This window comes from Sminthopsis crassicaudata, chromosome 1, assembly GCF_048593235.1.
Source record: "Sminthopsis crassicaudata isolate SCR6 chromosome 1, ASM4859323v1, whole genome shotgun sequence".
Lineage (NCBI taxonomy): Eukaryota > Metazoa > Chordata > Mammalia > Dasyuromorphia > Dasyuridae > Sminthopsis > Sminthopsis crassicaudata.
The window spans coordinates 606,113,393-606,138,063 of NC_133617.1; the positions used below are offsets into that span (position 1 = coordinate 606,113,393).

General features: G+C 34.5%; 1 protein-coding gene across 1 annotated transcript in view; it reads right to left on the reverse strand.

The window, feature by feature from the left end:
- The window catches only part of DDX4 (DEAD-box helicase 4), a 53,944-nt gene extending 45,754 nt beyond the window's left edge, over positions 1–8,190 (reverse strand). Inside the window, 4 exon segments of the mRNA XM_074282499.1 lie at positions 632–709; positions 6,210–6,267; positions 7,294–7,379; positions 7,925–8,190. Of these exon segments, the coding sequence (XP_074138600.1) occupies positions 632–709; positions 6,210–6,267; positions 7,294–7,379; positions 7,925–8,126 (424 nt within the window). The 5' untranslated portion in view covers positions 8,127–8,190.
- Positions 8,191–24,671: the final 16,481 nt, after the last annotated feature.

Below are 24,671 nucleotides of genomic sequence, written 5' to 3' on the forward strand. Positions count from 1 at the left end.
TACTTATGATTTTAAAATAGCATAGTAGTTTATTTAGTCCAATTTCTGTTAAAACAATCACTATTACAAAAAAGAATGAAAATTCTTAGAAAAATACCATTTTCTTTAAATAACAAAGATAATTGGGGTATTTAATACAATTTCATAAGTTTAAGAAAAATGAAAAGCTAAAGGTTTGAAATACTAATTATGATGGTGGCATACACAAAAAATGCTTAAACAAATGTATCTTAAGTGGAAAAATATCACTTCACATTTATATAGCAATGTATAGCTTATGAAGTATTTTCACTTTCATTAACTCATTTTATCCTCAAAACAACTCAGAGATAAGAAGATGAGCACCTAGACCTCATCTAGTATGTCTTCCAATAAACATTTCGTGAGTAACTTTATTAATACTTTCTTTTAAGTAAAAAAAAAAAAACACACACACACACACACACACAAAAAAAAACAAAACAGTAATTATACAAAAAAAAAAAATCAGTCATATAGAGTGATTTTATAATGCACAAAAAACAATCTCCCCTCCTCCCAATAAAAAACAAAAACAAAAACCAGAAAAGCAACTTATTCATTACCAATGCCACCTACCTGTTCAGTCACCATGCAAATATTTAATTCATACCTCTGTTTCCCAAACTACGTCCGGAAGCAAATCCACTTCTCATGAATTGATCTCTTCGGGTAGGAACATCATTGATTTCTAAAGCAATTAACATTTTAAGTAAATTTAGAAAAAAAACAAAACAAAAAAAACCCAAGATTTTCCATTATGTATGTATATATGTGTTTTATATACACACACACATACATATACTTATTTCAATGATTTTTTAAAATGTTTTTAAAGTACCAGTTAATATTTAGAAGGCAACTGCTTAATAATAAAATTAGTAATTATCCAAAATGGAATTGGCTATATAGCCGAGCAACACAAAAATTCCCTGAAAATTTCCAAAATTAAATTATGTGATTTTTAAAAATCAAATTGTATTGTCATATATTGTCATCCTGAAAGCTAAAATTTCTGAAAAATGTTTATTTCAAATATTCATCTCCCATGCTCCTTCTCCAAAGTGTTCAACTCCCTTCATCAGAATCCACATCAATATATTTCTTTCCTTAGATATATTATGTGAAAAAGCAATCAAAAAAAATTAGTGCTAACTATGAATATTGTGATAGGCACAAAAACAAAAGTAAAACAATAAGCTCCCTCAATGAGCTTATCAGAAGACATCACATTCCAGCTATAGGGAAAATATCAGTACAAAAGCACAAGGTCAAGAGATGGGCATGTCATGTATAAATAATAGTAAAAAGGCAGTCTGAATAGATCAGAGTCCAAGAAGGGAAATAATGAATAAAGCTCAAAAGATAGGCTGGGTCCAAAGTATGAAGAACTCTGAATAACAGGGGAGGCTCTCTCCTAAATCTAGTCATCATACTTACTGTGATTACTGGTCATGCTATCTATCCTTAATTCTGACCTCACTTTACAATATAACTTTAATCAATTCCACTTCTTAATATCTTTTCACTAGAGTCCTTTGTTCATTTTTCTTAAATATCACCCATACCCTAAAAAACTCCAACGTGGAGCTATCTCATCATCTGTTGTTTTCCCTTCTAGCATGCTGAAAGAAATTATACAATCATGCCACTGGATCCACTACAAATTTAAGCTGCTTTTGAGGTTTTATGCCCTAACATAGGGGTTCTCAAACTATGGCCTGCGGGCCAGATGCGGCTGAGGGGCAGAGACAAAGTGTGAGTTTTTGTTTTTACTATAGTCCGGCCCTTCAACAGTCTGAGGGATAGTGAACTGGCCCCCCTAATTAAAAAGTTTGAGGACCACTGCAACATGTTAATTTTTATGTAGGTTCCATATACCACCAAGAAAAAAGCATATTCCTTTCTGTCCCCATTCAATTTTCTCCAAAGGTCTGTTATACCTAACTTTTCTAAAATTCTACTTCCTTCTTTAACCTCTTTTAACTTAACTTTAAGCTATTTTCAACTGGGGCCTAACTAACAAGCAGTCCTTTTTATTCATTTGATTAACTGATCCACACCTCACAAATACTCCAAACCTTCCCTCCCTTCCTCTCAAGCCTTCCACTCCAGTCCTCTATCATCACCTTGCCTTTATTTTGTGAGGACCTCTTTTCTTACCTGACTGATAAATAGGTTATTCATCATTAGTTCCTTTTCTTCTCCCCCCCCCCCCCCGCCCCCCGACCTCTTGGCATAGTGTCCCATTTTTCCATTTCTTTGCCTCATTCTACGGAAGAGGTCACACTTCTTGCTAAGGACAACCTCCCCTACTTCTATAATTGGTTCCATTCTCTCCCTTCTCCAAGAGTTTGCTCTTTGAACACCCCCCCTTTATTTATCTTCTCTACCTAATAATTTGCTCATTGCCTCCTTTATTTGTTTCAATTAACTGTCACTTTCTCAAGCTATTGTCCTGATTTTCATCACTTCTACTGACAAATTCCTAGAGAAATTATTTATGCTTGTCTCCTAAACTTAAAAGTATCCTAAACTTCCACTTATCTAAAACTTGCAATCTAACTTCCAACCCAACCACTTAACTAAAACTACTCTCTTCAAAGCTATCAATGTTCTCTACGTTGCTAAAATTGCTGCTTTTCTCAGTCTTCTCCAGCTTGACCCATTATTATACTTTTCCTCCTAAATACTATCTACTCAACCATGTTTAAGTACCATCCTTCTCTCCTGATTTACTTCAAAATCATTTGCTAGATCATTATTAGTGGTTTATCCCCCACCATTCTCCCTCTCCAAATATTCTCATATTTTTTCCCAGAAGTTTAATTAACATTTCTATGCAGGTAACTCAAATATGTATATCCAGTTCTAATCTCTTTCCTAAGTTCCAGGTTATCATCAGTTCCCTACCAGCATCTATACCTGGATGTTCCATCAGTACCTCAAATTCAACATGAGCAAAACAGTATTCAGCTTCTTCTCTAAACCTATCACTCCTTTATGTCCCTATCACTCCTTTATGTCTTACTTTTGTTAGGGATACTATCATTCTCTTGCAGTCACAGTGTTTCGGTCATCCTTGATTCTTCCCTTCTTAGCAAGTTTTATGGATTATACCTCCACAATACCTTTCAAATCCTTCTCTAAATTCAAATGACTACCATACTTGTTCAGGCTCTTATCAACTCAGACTTTTTAATAGGAGTCTTTTAAGTTAAAGGCCAATTTCCACTCTTTTCTTTAATACATATTCCACAGAGCTGCCCAAATAAATTTACTAAAACAAAATCTTGTCAATTTCTAGCTCAAAAATCTGCAGTGGCTTCCAGGTGATTGTAGGACAAACTAACTCTTTAGCTTGGTTGTAAGATTTAAATTTTCTACACAATGTGGGTCTTATCATCCCATACTTTTCTTACATTACTCTGCAATGCAGAGTGTAAATAGTACAAACTAGACTATTTGCTGTTCCTCAGAATTCAGAATTCTATCATAGACTGTCCTGTATGCCCGGAACATCATTACTTCATTTCTCAGCTTCTTAGAAAGCCTAGTCTATTTGAAGTCTTAAAGAAGAGCTTTCCTTACTCTCCCTAATTATTTACATATCTCTATAAAATACCTTATTCACCCTAGCAGAAGAGTTCCTGAATTACAGGGAATTTTTTTCTGGATTATTTTTAGCCCAGGTTTATTCAATTCTCTATACAGCACTAGGAGCAAATACATAGTATTTTACAAATTTGTATTTTAAATAAAATGAAAGCACAGATTAATTTTAGTCCAAATATATATTGCAAACATTCCTTTAAAAGTTGACAATAAATACTCATATCAGTTCCTCATAATACTCCATGGCTTTGCAAAGCCATCCTTCATGTCTCATTAGTCCAATTAGTGATGATTTATGACAACCTGATAAAGATTTTAAATATAGCTTTAAAATGTGTAATACTGACTAACCTCAGAAGAGATCTTTAAAAAAAAATTACAACTCAGTTCCTTGAGTTGAATTTGATATAGTATCCAATGTAGTATTGAATCTCAAACTCAATTAGATTCAAAATTTTCCAAAGCCAAAAAAGGTAATTTTTAGCTCTCTAAATATAAGCTAAAAATGTTTTCTCTGATTTGGAAGACTGGCTCCCTTAATTGTAACTGTAATAATAACACTGCACACCACTAAACAACTTATTACAAAAAAGAACTGGGTCTTCATACTTATTACTCAGGTTTAGGGATTCTTCTACCTCTCTTTCCCCTCCCCACACTCTTTTCTTACTTTACTTCACCAGAACAAAGCAGCTTTGCATTTCTGAGGTTAGAATGCTCTTTGGGGCTTTCTAAACTACTAATGTATAAGGAAACAAACTGTAGCTGGAGGAGTAAAGAGCACTATAGACTTTATTATTTAACTAACAACGCATTTGACTAAAAATTGATTCAGGATTAATTGCCTTTTTTTTTAAATCAACCTTGAACCCAGGCCCAGAGCTGGATTAGAATAAGCAATTATTGTTAATAGTCTGGAATTAATAAAGGTGACAACAAAATATACTTAGATATTCATACTTTAACATAAGTTACTATAACATTACTATATAATTACTCTTTAAATATTAAACATTAGTTATTAGTGGTTAAGTTAATCAATATTATTGCTTAGTATTTTAGTGAGTAATCTTTTGCTTTTGCTTAAACCTGAAAACTCCCAACTTTAGAAAAGTGATGCCTAGAGAGATAGTGATCAAACTTCTAAGTTAACAATGAGCTATTTTTGTAATACAAAAAGACAAGTAGCAAGAATCATTCTTTCACACATTTATTAAGCATCTACTATGGGGATACAAATTTTTTTAAAGTATAATCTTTGTGCTTGAGATGTTTTTACTAGAACTAGAAGAAAAATAAAAACACAAACATAATACAAATTGAGCAATCAGGAGGAAAAGAAAATATATCAAGAACATGCTTTTAAAATTGAGTTGAATGAGAATATCACTAAGGAGAGAGGGGAAAATTAAAGAGACCTCTAAGAGACATTAGAAGTCATTTAATTCAATTTCCTCACAAATGAGAAAATAGATCCAGGAAGCTTAAGTAGTTAAGTGGTAAAGCCAGCTTTTGAATCCAAATCTTTTCATTTCAAACCCACTCAATTTGTAATGTATTATTCTTGAATTTCTTCTTTAAATAGTCACTTAGACTCTACTTAAAAGTTTTCTAGTAATGGTAAATTCATCTCTCAAGGTAGTAAGGTCTATCTCTGAGCAGTTATATTAATAAGTATCTCTTTACAAAGAGCTGAAAACTTGTAATTCTCACCCATTGTCCCTATTTCTTTCCTATGCAACTACCCAATTTTTAATCCATTATTCACATGAAAACTCTCCACATATTTTAAAGAACACTAACTTCAACTAAATAATCTTTTTGTCCAAGGTAAGTGTTCCCAAACTCTTCAATTAATCTTTACATAGCAGTTTCCTTCACCACCATATTCCATTTTATCATTGTCCTTCCCAAAATGTGGTGGCCAAAACCAAACACATTCCACTAAGACTTAAAATCTAGTTTAAAAGACACATCAAATGAATCATGACCATAAAAATAAGCTTGTATGTAATTAGTTAATTCAATCACATTACTCGGCAATTATATTTTCTTTACAAAAGAAAATAGCATTTTCTAGTTTGGAATATTTTTTATTAAGTGTTGTAATTTGATCAATGTAGAAAGCTCAGTGAGCAAACTTTCAACACCAGGACAAATTAGTAATTTTTCTGTAATTTACAGTCTTAAAAAATTTACTTGAGGCCCTAAAAGATTAAGTGATTTGCCTATACTCAAATAGCCAATATGTTATCAAAGTGAGGATCTGGGTTAAACTTGTCAAAAACCCAGTCTTCTTGAGAATATTCTTGAGAATAAGTGCTTTAATTGCTTGACAAGTCTAACAATTATTCTGTGGTTTGAGTGTCCTCTTCCTCAAAGGTCATCATCTTTCAGGACTTTTGTCATCCCATTTTTTAAATTCTACATCCTATTCTCAATAGGAACCCTATAGTTTTAATCCAAAAGCCAAATATTCTCCAAATCAGGATAAATTCAGATTTAGTCCAAAAATATTTCAGACTATTCTACTTAATGTGTCCTATTTAAGATTCACATCTTGCTTTACCACATACCTGATGAATCTGAAGCCCTATTAAAAGCATCTCCATTTGCTCCTGAAGAAAAGGTATCCTACAAAAAGAAGACAGATGAAATTTAATTATCCACTTTAAATTAGTCATGACCTGCAACTACCAAAAACAGTACATCTAGAGTTACCTTAATTCTTAAATATAGTCCCTTACTTAATTTCAGACAAAATACTACACTAGCTGGTAGTAGTAATGATGTTTAAAAAAACAAAAATCATTGCCAAGATTCCAAGATTTCAACAAAAGGTGAAAGATTTGTCTTTGCTTCCATTTTGGTATCAAAATATTTCAAAAATATTCAGTTCCCCTAAAAATGAGGAGAGAAAAGTGAACGAATGCTGTGGTTCAAAAATAGTATGATATAGTGGGAGTACTAGATTATCTATCCCAATACCTAAATTCTTGTTTAAAGTCACACAAACAATAAACAATCATGGCTTCCCTTACAGAATTACATCTTTTTATCAATCTTCTTCATAGAGAAGTATATACATTTTACCAAGAGTTAAGCTGTCTTACCACAAACAGAAAACACAGATTTTCTTCTAAACAAAACAATTCTTACACAAAAAAATTAAATTTTCACAATTTAACCACACTTTTAAAATCCATGATAATCTTTTTAAAGGGATCTAAGACCAATGTTTAATGAAGACTGGACATAAGATTCTTTTTTATTGGCTAACTTTTCTCGATTTTTGTTTTAAACAAAAGTTTTGTTTAACTCAAGTCAATAACTTTGTGAAACTTAACAGAAAACTGATTTCCACAAAAGAAATAGCCATTTTCTGTCGTGCCTGTGCCGTGATCTTGAATCTGAATCTGAATCTGACCACTTCCGGTTTACAAATTTCTATGATTGCTTGTTAAAAAATAAAAATATTTATAGGAATACAAGGGCTTTATCACGTTTAAGATAGCTTGTCGTTTTTTGAGTTATTTTCCCATTCTCTATGAGTTTGTCCAGTTATCACTTCAAAGCATGTCTTAAAGCCAACTAAAAGTGCATCATTTAAAACTCCTGGGGCACTACTTTAACGCACAAGATGAACTTTAAGCACCACACCTTGTCAAATACTGGGACGAAAGACGGTATGTGAGGTTTGAGGATTTCTGTGTCCCAATCTTCATCTCCCATGTTGGCCACGACTTCTAGTTAAACAAAAACATAATTCTGTATAATCTGACCACAGAACCGAAAGGATATTAATTACAAACCCCAATTACACTCACAGGCTTTTAAAATTACCCAAGAGGTCACTTTAACTCCTTACAGGAAAGTATAAATCATCTATTTTCATCTCTATTTTGCATCGATAGTGCAATGGCTCCTACAAGGGGAGCTCAAGCCACCTTATACTCAAATTCACCTTCACCCAGTGCCCCGAACACTACAGGCTCACCCTTTCCAAGGGAAATAACTGCAATCCACTCAAGAATCCCGAACAAAACTAAAGGGGAGGGGGGGGGCCGGGAGAGAGATAACAGGAGAGAGGAGGGGAAGACTCCAGGGCTCCTGTCGGGAGACTCCGAGTTTCCTTCCCGAAGAGACTCGGGCTCCTCGCTACAAAGTTAAAGAAAGGGGAGGAGAAGTAAGCTGGGTAGGGGGATCCGAGGGGTGATACAAGGGAGCCCACCCCGCCCCTCCCCATCCCCTCAGTCCCCGAGAGCGGGCGCTGGTGCCGCCCTGGGCTCACCCAGCTCCCCCAGGCGGCGAGGCCTGAGCCCGCTGACCCCCCGCGGGCACCTACTCGAGGCCGGGCAATGCGGGGCCCCCACCCCGGCCTTCCCTCTTTCCCTTCCCTCCACTGCTGCCATCCGACCATGAAGGGGGGTAAGAGGCAGCGGCGAGGCACGGTGTACGCCTCGGCCGGAAGGTCTGGGGGCCCCTGGTCCCATCTCCTGGGCCGCCTCCTCACCTCCCGCGACCACAGGCAGCCACCGCTTCACTGAGCGGTCCCGCCCAAACGCGGCCGGCGCTTAAACCGCCGCACGTGCCGGCGCCCCGGCAGCGTCACGTGCCCTGTCCAAACAACAAATCGCACCGGGCGACGGGCGCCGGGAGCCAATCAGAGCTCAGGCGAGCTTCAACTCGCTTGCCGCCACTGCCCCGCCCGCCGCAGCCGCGCATTGGAATCCCACACCCTCGAAGCGAAGCCTTCCGCAGCCTATCTCGGCTCAGTGCCCCCTTGGGGGATGGGGAGTGAAGGGGGCGGGCGGTTTCCCGCCAGGCTTCCCCCCGAGACTCTGTGCTGGGGCCCCAGTTTATGTGCCAGCAAAAGAAAGTCTCCTGAGGGCTTTAGATCCAAAAACCGTGCGTGCCCCTGCGGCGCTAGGTGTACGTACGGTTACGGAGCAATTCCGATCCGGGAGGGGACGCGGTTGTCGGGGAGAGGAAGAGCTCGGCTCCGGTGCCAGGCCTTCCCTTCTATTGATGTGCACTGCTAGTCACGTCATCCAACCCGGGGGATGGGGTGGGGGGGCTCAACTCCCTCCTAGGGTTTGGACTAGAGGCTTTATTCTGCAAAGTGTAATAAACATGAAAAAGTGTGAAACTTGACAAATTCAAATCGTGTTTTTCTTGAGTATTCGAATGTTTTCTATGAATTTAAGCTTCATTCGATAAAATTCATTCACTCGGGAATTCCCTTCAAAGAGCCGAGACTTTCGACGTCCTCTGGTCCGACCCTCTCGTTTCACGAATAAAGAAATTGAGGCACGCAGGTGCCCGCGCTTCCCATGGGAATTAAAAGGGAGGAGGTAGTTAGGAAGAAAGGGGTGAGAGAAATAAAAAGGGTTTTAGTGGGGTGGGACAAGCTCTGAGGAGGAAATCAAAGGGGAGAAATTGACTGGGAGAATGGTTGCTAGGAAATTAAATTAGGTCATCTACAATCTTCTAAGACTGACCAATCAATCCGCACTACGTAGCGTGGACTCCAGACAAATTTTGTTGTTGAGTCATTTTAGTCATATCCTACTCTTTGTGACCTCATTGTGGTTTTCTTGGCGCCTAAAGTGGTCGACTATTTCTTCAGCTGGTTTTTACAGATGAGGAAACTGAGGCAGACAGGTTTGTGTTACTTGCCCAGGGTCACACTGCTAATAAATGTCTGAAGCTAGATTTGAATTTATTAAAAGGAGGTGTTCCTGGCGCCAAGCCTACTTCCGTATCCATACCTAGCTGCCTTTCTAACTCCTCTAGATCGACATATAGGTGTGTAGTGTTTTTATTTTTTTTTTTTTATTAAAGCTTTTTATTTTCAAAACATATGCATAGATAATTTTTGATGTTTACCCTTGCAAAACATTGTTACAATTTTTTTCTCCCTCTCTTCCCTCCCACCTCCTTCCTAGATGACAAGTAATCCAATATATGTTAAATGTGCAGTTCTTCTATACATATTTCCATAATTATCATGCACAAGAAAAATCAGATCAAAAGAGAAAAAAGATGAAAGCAAAAAGCAAGCAACCAACCAAAAAAGTGAAAATGCTATGCTGTGATCCGTACTCAGTCCCCACATCCCTCTCTGGGTGCAGATGGCACTCCATCACAAGACCATTAGAGAGGTGTGTAGTTTCTTTTCCATATTGAGCCATATTTTCCAATTTATTTTTTCACTGTTCTCTGAAATATCTTCTTTGTATTGAAGCCACCAAGTATTAATATATATATACACATATATAAAAATATACAAATATTTAAATACTAAGACAATTAAATTCAGAAGGATTCATCCATTTCCTTATGGAATTTCTCTACTTCTTTGACCTCTGTTTGCTGCAATAAGTTATTGAATTAAATCAACTGAAATAATTTTTCTCTTCTTCCAATTTTTACATATTTAAACTATCCATTAAAACTTTGAGGTTTAGAGATGTAAATTCATTTCTCATTATATTGTTCTCCATTGTGTCCAGAAATTTTTAACAAATTATTCCTTGCCCAATGTTATTAATTTTGGATTTTTTTAATTTAAGTAAATTTAAATTCTTTATTTGGATCTCTTTGTAGTGAAGTTCAATACATTTTCATTTGTTATAATGTTACATCTACCACTCCTTCTAAAATTATTTTAAGAGAATGAAAAATTTCTTTTTGTTTTTCTAAAGCAAACAACAGGGAAATGAGCACATAACATAGAATTAAAGAATTATAATGGTTGTACCTACAACCTACAGCCACTAGTAGCCTCCTAACCACCAAGTTACTAAACCTTTTAGCCTTTCTTCATCTAAAAAAAAAAAAAAAAAAAAAAGGAGGGATAATAAAAAACAGTATTTGTAAAGTGCTTTGTTAACGTCAAAATTTGTAATGTCAGTTGTTAAAATAACAATACTAAGCAGATTTCCTATATATAACAACCTGAAAGTATCTCTAAAACTCAATAACTTCCCACTTTGTCAAAGATCAGCAGTTAGCACTTCTATCTCCTATTCACCTCAAGTCTTTTCTTTTTTTCTTGGTTACAATGTTTCTTAGTTTGAAGGTATCTTATCATCAAACTTTATTTAAACTAATTTTTCTCTCCATTGTTTTTCATTATTTTGGGAGACAATATTGGTCATAATCTTCCACTATTTTAAAAATCTCACAAACCATCCATAAACTATATTGCCCTTTGCTTATCATATCTTTCTGTTGGAAAGGAGATTAAATGTTTGCTGGCTAGAAACCATTACATTTTGTTCTGCAAATTATACTAATTTACATAAAAACTCTAGAAAAAGGTATTAATCTATGTAAATGTTGTTTGAAAGTTGTTCCATTTGGCAGCAGGAACCCCTTCCTCAGAGGTTAGATTAGGGTTGTCTCAGTTAATTACTATAGCTCCATCTTAATTTTATTCTCCTAGTTTTGAGACTGATTTGATCCTTATTTTAACAATTTGAGTCTGAATAAACAGAGGCAACTGATTGGAAATAACTCCTATATCAGAAACTCATCATTTTTCTGTTTATTAAAAAAAAATCAATTTCTTTTTTTATACTATTGCACAGTGTTTGCCATATCTAGCTCCTTCCTTGAAGAAATTATTTATGATATATAGAGTGAAGCTTCTGCATAATCTATAATCATTTGATCTCATTAATGTCATACTCCTAAATATATTTTTCATCATTCTCCCCATGCTCATCTTTGCAATTTGGGTAAGGAACATCTCTCAATCCTCCATATCCCTACAGGGCATAGGTAGAATTTATTTTCCCAGACTTCAACTACTGGGGCCTCTTTTGTGAATGACCTTTTTCCAAAATCCCCAAATCTATCTTCTCTTAATGGATTGAGAAATCTGGAAAGTCCTTTTGTTCTAAGTGACCCAAGAGTGGGGAAGAGGGGGAAGATTATTTCACTTTTTTTTAGCCTAAGGCAGGTCTCAGTTCCTCCTGGCTTCTTTTCTCTGATGTTAAAAAGTTTTTTAATTGTTGTTTTTCAATCATTTTGACTCTTCATGACCCCATTTGGGATTTACTTGGCAGAGATACTGGAGTAGTTTGCCCTTCCTTTTTCAGTTCTTTTTACAGATGAAGAAACTGAGGCAACTGAGGAGTTGTATGACTTATCCAGGTCATATTATTAAGTGTCTAATGCCAAATTTGAGTTCACCTCTTCCTGACACCAACCCTGCCACTTGATCCACTGTTAGAACCCATAATGCAAATTATTAATAAAGTTCATTCTGAGTCCCCAATCTTGACTATCATATCAAAAAAGTGTTCTTCCAGCTTTTTAAATATCATACCAATTATTTACTGCTTTCTCACTTCTTAAGAAAGAAATGACATTTGTAATCATCTTGGGCTGATTAAATATATTTCTTAATAGTTCTAGCGTTTGTTATCTGAAAGATTAAGCTTAGTTATTTGATGAGTACCTCAAGCCAAAGTGAAAGGTGAAAAGGTTTAATTAGTATCATACACAACAGTGTTATGCTCTGATAAAACTTAAAATATAAGCCTTTAAACTTATGGCTGTAGGTATAAATTAAGTTACAGAATGATGTATGCTACAAAAAGATTTCTTTCTTCCTTCCCCTCCAAAAAAGGCTGCTTTCTTTTTTCTTTTTCTAAATTATTTTTTCCTTATAATAAAAAATAAAGAAAAATATATTCTCACATTGTCCATGTCCAAAAATGTGTCTCAATCTACACCTCAAGTCCATCATCTCTTCATTAGGAGGTAGGTAGCATTCTCCATCATGGATTTTTTGTTAACATGGTTGATTATTGCCTTAATCAGAGTTTATATAGCTTTCAAAGCTGTTCCCTTGTACAATGTTGTTATTATTGTAGAAATTATTCTCTTGGATTTGCTCATTTTTGCTCTCAATTTTTGTCTTCTCAATTTTCCGAAACCACTTATTTTATCAATTTCTGATAGCTCAAGTGTATTCTATTCGAACATCAATCATACTTTGTGCAGCTATTGCCCAATTAATGGACATCTCCCTTAATTTTCAATTCTTTGTCATCACAGAGAGCTGCTGTAAATCCTTTTCTATACCCATCTTTTTTCTTCTTAATTTGACTTGTTTGGAGCACCGAGTAATGGTATCATTAATTCAAAGGATATATATAGTTTAGTGATTTTGAAGGACATTATTCCAAATTGCTTTCCAGCTTGGTTTTTCTCTCCTCCTCTAACATTGGCAAAGTTGATCCAAAAAACAAAAAAAATGACAAATCTGATGAATGTAAGGTAGAATTTCAGAGTTGTTTTAATTTACATTTTCCAGACAGAAGATATAGTTTTGGTGTTTTTTTTGTTTTGTTTTGTTTTGTTTTGTTTTTGTAGAACCATTACTCAAAGCCTTTCTAGTATGGTAAAAACCTACCATAGTTTTTATTCCACCATTATAGCCTTTAAGAATTCACCTCCATAAATTATGTGAGGTGTTAGGATAGAACTTTTTAAAAGTTATCTATAATGCTCTTTTGTTTATTTTTATTGTTACTATTCAACATTTCTTTTAAAAATTATATTGACCGTTCACTAATTTCCAAGTATTCCTCTCCATTTAATCCTCCCTTGTGATCAAGAAAAACTTAAATAAAACCCCAAACAACAGTGACCTTATCTGACAGAATATGCTTATTCTGCTAATCACCTGTCTCTCTACCAATAATAAAAATATTCTATCTCAGCATTTTCTTAAATAAAAAGAAGGAATTCAGAAGGAACACAGATAAATAGGACTGCTTTGAAAGTAACATACCAATTTTATTATATACACAAAAGGAAAAGCAAACTACAAAATAAAGATTTGCTTTCCAATGCAATAAATCTTTATCATCTCATCTACTTTGTTTATGGAAATCCCCATTTTGGATGGTGGTTGGTAGGTTGGGAATAAAAAAAGAAAAGAAAAGAAGAGAAAAATGGGTCAAAGATTAGTATGTGAGCCGATTTTATAAGTAATGAGCTACTCAAAGTTTTAGCAGAATTGGATTTATACCTTCATTGAAATCCTGATACCGAGACAGCATAAATATGTTTTCAAAATTAAGTTTGAAAAATAAGTTAATGGAACTCAAAATCTTACAAAAAATGAACATTGAAAACTATTTTACATGTAATTAGAAAAATAAAATATGTGCAAAAAATTGAAGAAAATGGGAGAAAAAAAATGTTCCATCATCTCTTCTCCAGGAACAATACTAATTAATGAAATTCATCTGAATTCCTCTGCCTTTTAGCATTGTTCTCACTTACATTCTTATAGTCATTTTTATCTTTTATTGTCTTGACTACTACTTTTGTTCTGTTCATTTGAGTCTGTCTATATTTCTCTGAATTGTTCACATTGTATTTTCGCAAACACAATATGACATTAATGTGCCACGGTTTGTTCATCCAGTCTCCTAATCAATGGGTACCAATTTTGTGTCCAGTTTTTTTGCTGCCACAAAGAGTGAGGCTATATAAATATTTTGTCGCATGGGAGACATCAATTTCATTTTTGTCATTGTCCAGCAGCAAGATAGCTAGCTTTAGTAGAAGGAACACCATTTATTAGGGTCCTCACCATGTAGGTGGCAATCATTTCTCTAAAAGGTAGAGAAGCTGTTCAAAAGATTTTGTTGTACCAGCCCCTGATAGTTTCTTGGTTCCCCTATGCCATAAAATGACCAGAACAAAAGGATTCAAGGCCTTTCAGACTGGCAAGATTTTCTACTGCTATTCAAGTTGATAGTTATACATATATATAAAACTTTCTTCATTTTCATTTTTATAATATTTTTATAATTTTTCAAAATACATGCGAAGATAGTTTTTAACATCCAACCTTGCAAAACCTTGTGTTCCAAATTTTTCTCCCTCTCTCCCCACTTCCCTCCTCTCCTAGACAATAAGTAATCCAATATAGGTTACACATAAGCAAGAAAAATCAGATCAAAAGGGAAAAAAAGAAAAATAACAAGCAAATAAACTACAACAATAACAAGAAAGTTGAAAGTATGTTGTGATCCACATTAAGTCTCCATAGTCCTCTCTCTGGATGCGGTTGGCTCTTTCCATCATAAGTCTATTGGAATTGCCTTAGATCATCTCATTATTAAAAGAGCCAAGTCCATCACAGTTGATCATCATATAATCTTTTTGTTGCTGTGTACAATATTCTCTTGGTTCTACTCATTTCACTTAGCTTCAGTTCATATAAGTCTTTCCAGGCTATTCTGAAATCAGCCTGCTCATCATTTCTTATAGAACAATAATATTCTGTTACATTCATATACCATAAATTATTCATCCATTCCTCAACTGATGGGCATCCACTCAATTTCCATTTCTAGCTATTACAAAAAGATCTGCTACAAAAATTTTTTCCACAAGTGGGTCCTTTTCCTTCTTTTATCATCTTTTTTTGAAAAACAGACCCAGTAGAGACACTGCTGGATCAAAGGGTATGCCCAGTTTGATAGCCCTTTGGGCAAAGTTCCAAATTGCTCTCCAGAATGGTTGGATCATTTCATAACTCCACCAACAATGCATTAGTGTCCCAGTTTTCCCACATCACTTATAACATTATCACTATCTTTTCCTTTTAGTCAATCTGAGAATTATAAAATGGTACTTAAGAGTTGTCTTAATTTGCCTTTCTCTAATCAATAGTGCTTTAGAACATTTTTTCATAGGATTAGAAATAGCTTTAATTTCTTCTTCTGAAAATTGTCTATTTATATCCTTTCACTATTTATCAATTGAAAAAATGGCTTGTATTTTTTCTATATATTTTAGAAATGAGGCCTTTATCAGAAAGGCTAGCTATACAAACTTTTTCCCAGCTTTGTTTCCCTTCAAATCTTGGCTGCATTAGTTTTGTTTGTGCAGAAAAAAAATTTTAATTCAATATAATCAAAGTTATCTATTTTGCATTTCATAATATTCTCTAATTCTTTTTTGGTCATAAATGTCTCCCTTCTCCATAGATGTAAGAGATTATCCCTTGTTCTCCAAATTTGCTAATAGTATCACCCTTTATGTCTAAATTATGAACCCACTTAGATCTTATTTTAGCATAGAATGTTAGATATTGGTCAATGCCTATTATTTTCCAGTTTCCCCAGCAGTTTGTGTCAAATAATATTATCATCAAAGGATATGAACAGACAATTTTCAGATGATGAAATTAAAACTATTTCCACTCATATGAAAGAGTGTTCCAAATCACTATTGATCAGAGAAATGCAAATTAAGAGAACTCTGAGATACCACTACACACCTGTCAGATTGGCTAAGATGACAGGAACAAATAACGATGAATGTTGGAGGGGCTGTGGGAAAACTGGGACACTGATGCATTGTTGGTGGAGTTGTGAAAGAATCCAACCATTCTGGAGAGTAAGCTGGAATTATGCCCAAAAAGTTATCAAAATGTGCATAACCTTTGACCCAGCCATACTACTCCTGGGCTTATATCCCAAGGAAATACTAAAGAAGGGAAAGGGACCTGTATGTGCCAAAATGTTTGTGGCAGCCCTTTTCATAGTGGCTAGAAGCTGGAAGATGAATGGATGTCCATCAATTGGAGAATGGTTGGGTAAATTATGGTATATGAATGTTATGGAATATTATTGTTCTATAAGAAATGACCAACAGGAGAAATACAGAGAGGCTTGGAGAGACTTACATCAACTGATGCTAAGTGAAACGAGCAGAACCAGAAGATCATTATACACTTCAACAATGATACTGTACGAGTATGTATGCTGATGGAAGTGGATATCTTCAATATAGAGAAGAGCTAATCCAATTCCAATTGATTAATGATGGACAGAATCAGCTACATCCAGAAAAGGAACACTGGGAAATGAGTGTAAACTGTTATTTTTACCTTCTGAATCCAATTCTTCCTGTGCAACAAAAAAATTCGGTTCTACACACATATATTGTATCTAGAATATACTGTAATATATTTAACATGTATAAGACTGCCTGCCATCTGGGGGAGGGGGTTGGGGGAAGAAGGGAAAAAATCTGAATAGAAGTAAGTGCAAGGGATAATGTTGTAAAAAATTACCCATGCATATGTACTGTCAAAAAAAAAGTTATAATTATAAAATTAAATAAAAATTAAATAAAAAATAAATAAATAAAATAAGAAAAAAAAAAGAAAGAACAGAGAAGAAAACAAATCCAACTTAAAAAAATAATAATAATATTATCAGTAATTTAACCAACACAGCATGTATGATCACAAAGTGATGCATTAAGATACATTAAGTAGGTTTTACATATGCATGACTACACATGTATAATCTATATCAAATTATCTGTCATCTAAATTGGGGGGGAGAGGAAGAAAGGAGGAATAGAACTTAGAATTCAAAATTTTTAAAAAACTAATGTTAAAAATTGTTTTTATATGTAATTTTAAAAATACTTAATTTTTTAAAAAGACATTAAGATGATAGCCATAATTGAAAAATATCTATTGTTATATATGTTGATATATAAACTCCCAAGTCTTATATTCTTTACTTATTTAAATTGGAATTTATCTCTTTTTTTCCTGCTGGGTTTTGCTGCTGATGTAGAGAAATTCTGATGCTCTATGTGGGTTTGTATTATATACTATGACTTCAATGGAATTATTGTTTGTTTTAGTTTTATTTTGCTTTGTTTTGTTTTCCTTTCTGGGGCTCTCTGAACAAATCATCATATCTGCCAAAGCAAAAGAAAGAAAGAAAAATATCTATTGTTCAAAGTACTCATATCTTTGCAATATCTATTTCAGAGTGTGAGAATGATGAGAAGGGAATACTTGTATGGCCAAAACAGAGATAGAACATAATTCAATTTGATTAAAGATGTAAGTGTAATGGGGCCTTTGCCACATGCCCAGATCACCTAATATGGAGGAATCCTAACTGTGTAACCAGAACAGGCTGCCATACTGGGACAATCGATTTCTAATTTTCAAGCATGTTCTTTCCTTATGCTGTCTAGAGGTTGGAGATCATAGTTCACCCACAATGGGTACCATGAACTGAACCAGAAAGGAACATCCCTTTCTACCAGCTTCTTTTATCCCATCTCTGCTCTTGAAGATGTTTCTGTTCCATTTCATATGTCCTTCTGAGCTTGGGATGTAAACAACAATCCCATTGGACCTCAGCGTTTGAGCCATGGTGATTTTAGAGCTAGGATTCCAGGCAGGATATTAAAGCCAGTCAATCCAGGTGGGAATCCAGAGAAGCCAGAGTGCCGGGAATTTAGGACTTGGAATTCAATTCTATGTTCTTTGGGAACTGAACTAAACTAGTCCTTTTTGGTTCCCCAGAAACTGAGGTGAGTATAGGGATGGGGATTTTTGTCTTTTACATTTTATGGATTAAGTTTGCATAATTATGATTAGTTTTTACAAATAAATATTAATTTCAAAGGGTTAACCTGTTAGTAAATTGAACTGGGATATAAGAAATCACCTCTTATATTTGAGGAAACAACATCAGTGGGTTCTAGACTCATTTGCAGAGAGCCTATATACCCCCAATCCTCCCAAGGGTACTAGAGAACCTAGGGAAAGGGGAAAGATGTAACATATTTGGCTTTCTCAAAAGGAGGGCCAGGGTTGTCAAGTGCTGCCTAAGGTGGAAGCTGATGGAATAAGTCTTAAAAAAAAATCTCTCTACCCTATTTAGAGTAAGTGATAAGACACTTTGCTCTGGTTTCTTTACCAGGGGAGAACACATTCAATTATTCACAAGATGTGAACAAGCTCTGGGCATGTACCTAGGGGTGGAAGATATCTGCTCAGGTTGGCTGAATATCAGACTAAATGAAAACAGATTCACACAAGCAGCAACCCAGGAAATAGCTTTCCAGCCATATATCCCTAGGGAAAAAATAGCCTCCTCACCTACCCTTAGTCAGAAGAAAACCTTGTAAACTTTGAAAGATGTGATTTAGACTTTTCCTCAGCATCCTAGCAACTTCTCAGAGAAAAAAGTAACTGATGGTAATGTCTGAGTCAGGAACCAAAAACATGTTTGTGTGCATATTCAAGTTTCTAGAAAGATCTAAGCAGAAAAACAAACAAACAAACAAACAAAAAAAACACCTATATAGTATCCAGGAGCAGCATCTTGAGGGCTATAGCAAAAGTACTTAGGGTGACTGAATTACTGCTTTGGCACTAAGCTTGACATTACTTTTTTATGGACTATACATATACTTAAAAATGTGTTCCAGACTGTTAGGGGATATTTGTAGTACCATGTTTAGTAAATAGTTATTTGTAAGAAATTAATTAAATCTGGCTGACTAATAAACAACAATGGTGGGAAGCACCCCAATGAAGGTTTGTGAGTTATAGAACTGGAAATATATATATACTCCTTACCCCTATAACTCTGAGGGAAGATATACAACCATGCTCTAGCAATCTTATTTGTCAGTGTCGGGATTTGGGATAGTTGTTCTGATCACAGATGATACAGTAGGTCACTCCAGAGAGTAATACAAGTGCACTATATAGATAAATCAAATAAAAGTATATACAAAATAATTTCAAGAGGTAGAGAGAACTACCAATGGTAAGGGGAGTAAGGGAAGAGTTTGCTCAAGAAAGGTCTTGCAGGAAGTGCTACTTGAGCTGCCCTTTAAAGGAAGATAGGGATTTTATAAATTAAGTTGAGGAAAGATTTTATTATAAACATAGGGAGAAGAATGTACAAAGTCATGGAGACATCAAGTTTTTAGAGGGATCTTCAAATAAGCCAATTTAACTAGAACAAAGTTCATGAATAAAAGTTATATGAAATGAGTGTCTGCTCTCCATTGTGCCCACCAGTTACCTAATACCTTGGCAATGCCATGCCAAGCCAAACCAAGAGAAAAATGTGTTTAGACAGAGTTATCAGAGGCAGAGTTGATGAGTAGGGACTAATTCAAAAGGGAATCATCAAAACTTGAATAATTTCAAATATCAACAATAAATTCTGTTTAACTGCTCATTTTTAAAAGTGACCTGCCTTAGCATTCTGGGATCAAAATACTCAAATATTCCATCCAACTCTCATTACTTACTTCCATCTAACTTAAATTCATTTACTATATGAGCTCTTAACTCAAAGTTTTCTGTTGAAGGAATTTACTTAAGAAAACAAAGAATCAGAATTTCAGAGTAGGAGGGAACCTTAGCGCTCACCTTGTCCAAACTGTACTTGAGCAATAGTCACCTATACATCATCCCAGAAAAGTGTCATTCAGATCTTCAGGAAGACTTTCACTGATGGGAAACTCACTGTTTTCTAAAGTTTGGGATAGCTTTAGGGAATATTTTGTTACATTTAACTGGAATCTATTTCTGTGGCAACTTCTACCTGTTAAGCTTACTTTTGCTTTCTGAAACCAAGTAGAACAAGTTTAATCTCTTTTTTACATGCCAAATATAGATTTGTAATAATGATTATTGAGAAGCTGAAACCATGCCAGTAATATTTTATTTCCTGAGCCTTTTCTTGCCTTATTAAAAACCTAATAAGAGCCTCAGGCTGGCACTGGTTGTTACAAACCAGCCTGAAAGAAAGAATGAAAGATTGTGATGGAGTAAGACTTAAACATCTGTGTAGTTAGAAGAAAATTTGTACAAAATGATCCAGGAGAAAAGAGTCAGGCTGATATTTGAGAAGAATAAATAGGGACTTCTGAATAAGAAAGTTAGGAGTGTCACAAAACCTCTTTAAAACCATTAGGTGGCACTGGTAGACTATCAATCTATCAGTAATACTCAATGGGGAGTGCCATATTGAGAAATAGAGGCTTAACCAAAAACCATAATCTTTTGCTAGAGACTGCTGAAAATGTACTTTTCTACATACAATTCTTTATTACTTTCTATGTATCAGGCACTGTCCAACATATTTGTATCCAAAGGGATACAAAGAAAGGCAAAACAGTAGTTGGAGTTCATTACCTAAAGGGAGACACAAGATGCAAACATCTATATATAACCATATACACATGATAAATATGAGAATCTCAGAGGAAAAGCAATAGCATTAATGGGGACCAGGAAAGACTTCTCATACAAGATAGAATTAGCTGGAGCATGAAAAAAATCAGGGACATCAAAGGAGCAAAAAAAATAATTAAAAGCAACAAAATAAATAGAGTTAAAATAGAGTTAAAAATAGAGTTAAAATAAATAATAGAGTTAAAAAACAAACAAACAAACAAACAAACAACAACAACAAAAAAAAACAGGTGCACTTTTCCATCATTGGTTGAATTGCAAATTTGTACACTGTTACTGGAGAATAATTTGGCACCATACAATGAAAGTTTAAAAGTGTACAGTGAATTTTTTTTAAATCAACTAATCAATCAAGCACTCATTAAGTGCCTATTAGGTATCAGTCACTTATTTCTTGGAGAAACAAATACAAAGAATGAAATAATCTTTTTTCTTAAGGAGCTTACATTCAAAGGCAAGGAAGAGAAGGCAAGTACATGTATACAGAATAAATATTAAGAAAATAAATAGCAGTAGCAGTTAGGAATGACTAAGAATTTTGAGGAATTAGAAAAGACTTCATGTAAAAAATAGTGTTTTGAATGACTAAGAATTTTGAGGAATTAGAAAAGACTTCATGTAAAAAATAGTGTTTTACCTATAAAAGCTGACTTAAGATCCCCTCTGAGGTAAAAGTAAGGGGAGAATGCATTCCAAGGATTTGGGACAATCAGTAAAAAGATGTGGAGATGAGAGGTTGAGATTCCTTTTTGTGAACAATAAAGACAGTTTTGTTGGATCATCGAATGTATGAAGAAAAGGAATGTACAATAATGGTGGAATATGCAAAGAGATTGAGCCAGGTTATGAAGGACTTTAAAAGTTAAGAGTTTATATTTAATTGTCAAGGCAGTAGAGTGACATGATCAGATTTGTCCTAAGGTAAATCATTTTTTAGTAGTACAGAGTACTAAAATAGGGAAGATGAGGCAAGGGACCAATTAAGAGGCATTGCAGTCTATATATGATTTTCTTAAAAGAGCAACATGAAGAAATAGAAGAAAAAATGTGAAAGATTCTCTTCAAGAAAATTTGGGATATCAAAGGGATGTTTCATGCAAAATGAACATAAAAGACAAAAATTATAAAGACTTAAAAGCAGAAGAATTTAAGACATAGTGGTAAGAATATACAGGAGAATTATACAAGCAAGATTTTAACATCACCAATAAACATGATGGTGTGATCACTGATCTAGAATTGGACATCCCTGAAAATGAAGCAAATGGGCCTTAGGAAGCATTATTAGCAATAAGGTAAGTGGAGATGATAGAATTTCAGTTGAGCTATCTAAATCCTAAAAGATAATGCTGTTAAAGTGTTGTACTCAACATAGCAAATTGGGCAAATTCAGTAGTAGTCACTGGATTGGAAAAGTTTTCATGGCCCAGTTCTAAAGAAAAGCTAAAATATGCCAACATTCCAAGATATCTTGAAGACCATTTAGTTTCTTGCCTCTCTTCTTAATGATATCAGCTAATCAGTTGCTAGGTTCAATTTTACCCAAAAGCTCTCTCACCATTCCTTCCTTTGTATTGCAACTGTAACAAAATTAGTCTAGAAACTCTACATTCTCCCTATAAGGAAAAGTTGTTATTTTAGGCTCCTTAAGAGCTGAAACTGTTTCACTTTTTTTTTTTTTTTTTTTTTTTTAAGCATTCTGTTTCTGCTTATCACTTTGTAGCAGTTCATATAAAGCTCCTTTTCTGGAGCCATCTCTTTGTGATTTCTTAAATATTCTGTCACATTCATGTACTCAAATTTATTCAGCCATTCCTGAATGAATGGGCATCTCCTCAGTTTCTGATTCTTTGATATCACAAAAGAGCTGCTAAATATATTTGTACCTATGGGTCTTTTGCCTCTCTTTGTTTCCTTTAGGACATAGACCTAATAGTGGTATCACTGGGTCAAAAGGTATGCATGGTCTGCTAGGTTTGGGTACCAAATTGTTTTCCAGAATTGTTAAACCAGTAGTGACTTTTTACCAACAGCCTCTCCAGGATTGGTTTTCTTTCTTTCTTTCTTTCTTTCTTTCTTTCTTTCTTTCTTTCTTTCTTTCTTTCTTTCTTTCTTTCTTTCTTTCTTTCTTTCTTTCTTTCTTTCTTTCTTTCTTTCTTTCTTTCTTTCTTTCTTTCTTTCTTTCTTTCTTTCTTTCTTTCTCTTTCTTTCTTTCTCTTTCTTTCTTTCTTTCTTTCTTTCTTTCTTTCTTTCTTTCTTTCTTTCTTTCTTTCTTTCTTTCTTTCTTTCTTTCTTTCTTTCTTTCTTTCTTTCTTTCTTTCTTTCTTTCTTTCTTTCTTTCTTTCTTTCTTTCTTTCTTTCTTTCTTTCTTTCTTCTCTTTCTCTCTCTCTCTCTCTCTCTCTCTCTCTCTCTCTCTCTCTCTCTCTCTCTCTCTCTCTCTCTCTTTCTTTCTTTTTTTAAATCAATTTAGCCAATTCTGTAGTTGTGAAGTGATATGCCTCAAAGATGTTTTATATTAACACTTCTCTAATTGTTAGTGATTTAGAGCATTTTTTTTAAAAATATGGCTATTGATAACTGAAAATTGCCTGTTTGCATACTTTAACCATTTATCAAATGGGGAATGTTTCTCATTCTTATAAATTTGATTCAATTCTCTATCTAAAATATAAGAATTTTATCAGAGAAATTGGCTGAAAAATATTTTTATAATTTCCTATTTCACTTCTAATTTTAGTTGTATTTGTACAAAAAAAAGTTTCAATTTTATATAATTCAGAACCATCCATTTTACTTCCTGTGAAACTCTCTCTTATTTGGTCACGAACTCTTCCCCTATCTATATATTTCATAGGTAATTAATTCTTCTATACACCTTTACTTTTAATGTTGCCTTTCATGTCCAAATCATGAACTCATTTGGATTTTGGGGGGTATTCTGTGTTTAACTTTTTTTTATTTGTACTCCCAGCATTTAGATAATTGCTTAGAATATAGGCAGTGCTTAATAAATGCTTTTTTTCATTCATGCATTCAATGAAACTTTCAGCTCAGCTGTTATTGACCATATCAGCATTAATTATTGATACCTTCTAAGTGTTTAAAAGGGAGAGAGGGACAGAAGTTTAAAATAATTTTACTCAGCTACAAACTGTAGTAAAATTAAGGAAAAGGCTTTCTATCCATGAATTTAGCAGAAACCTTTTGATTAAAGATTTTTGCTTTGGAAAAGTGATATTACATGCAATGATCATCAATACTGAAAACTGGAAAGCAGGAAGTAAGAAAGACCTGACACAGAGGATGAGCTAAGAAATCTACCCCAGAAGACCTAGGATCTTACCTGAGAAGACCTAATAAATAAGTTCAAGACATAATTCTTTCAAACTTTTTTTTCTTGACTTGGCCCTTTTTCCATCTTATGGCCATGAGAGCTGCTTCTTTTTTGTCTCTGCTCCCAGTCCTTTCTTTTACCTCAGGTTAAACAGAAGATCTGAAGCTTGACCTTCATAGCTATGACTGGTGCAACTGTAATTAGAACTGAAGCTGCACCTGGGACAAATTAAGGTGGGAGAGGGGAGAGGAGGAGAGCACAGTAGTATAAAGGACAGGTGTAAAAGGGATGGAGAAAAAAGTAAAGTGGTACAATGGGGATGGATAGGATTATCCCTCAGAGACAAATTAAACAAATAGATAAATGTCTAGTTAAAGGAGTATTTTTATTTATTTATTTATTTATTTATTTTTTTGCTTAGAGGGAATTCCAAAAGGATTGAAATCCTTCCTATCTTTCAAAATCTGACCAAAATATCTCCACTCATAAATTATTGTATCCTGGGAGCAAAAGTCAAGATTTCATAAGATAGGATTACAAAGTTAGGTAACAGCTTGATCTCTTGCACAGAATAATTTGACTTTCAGTGTACCCTGGAGTTATTTCCTGAAACTATCTGGTCACTC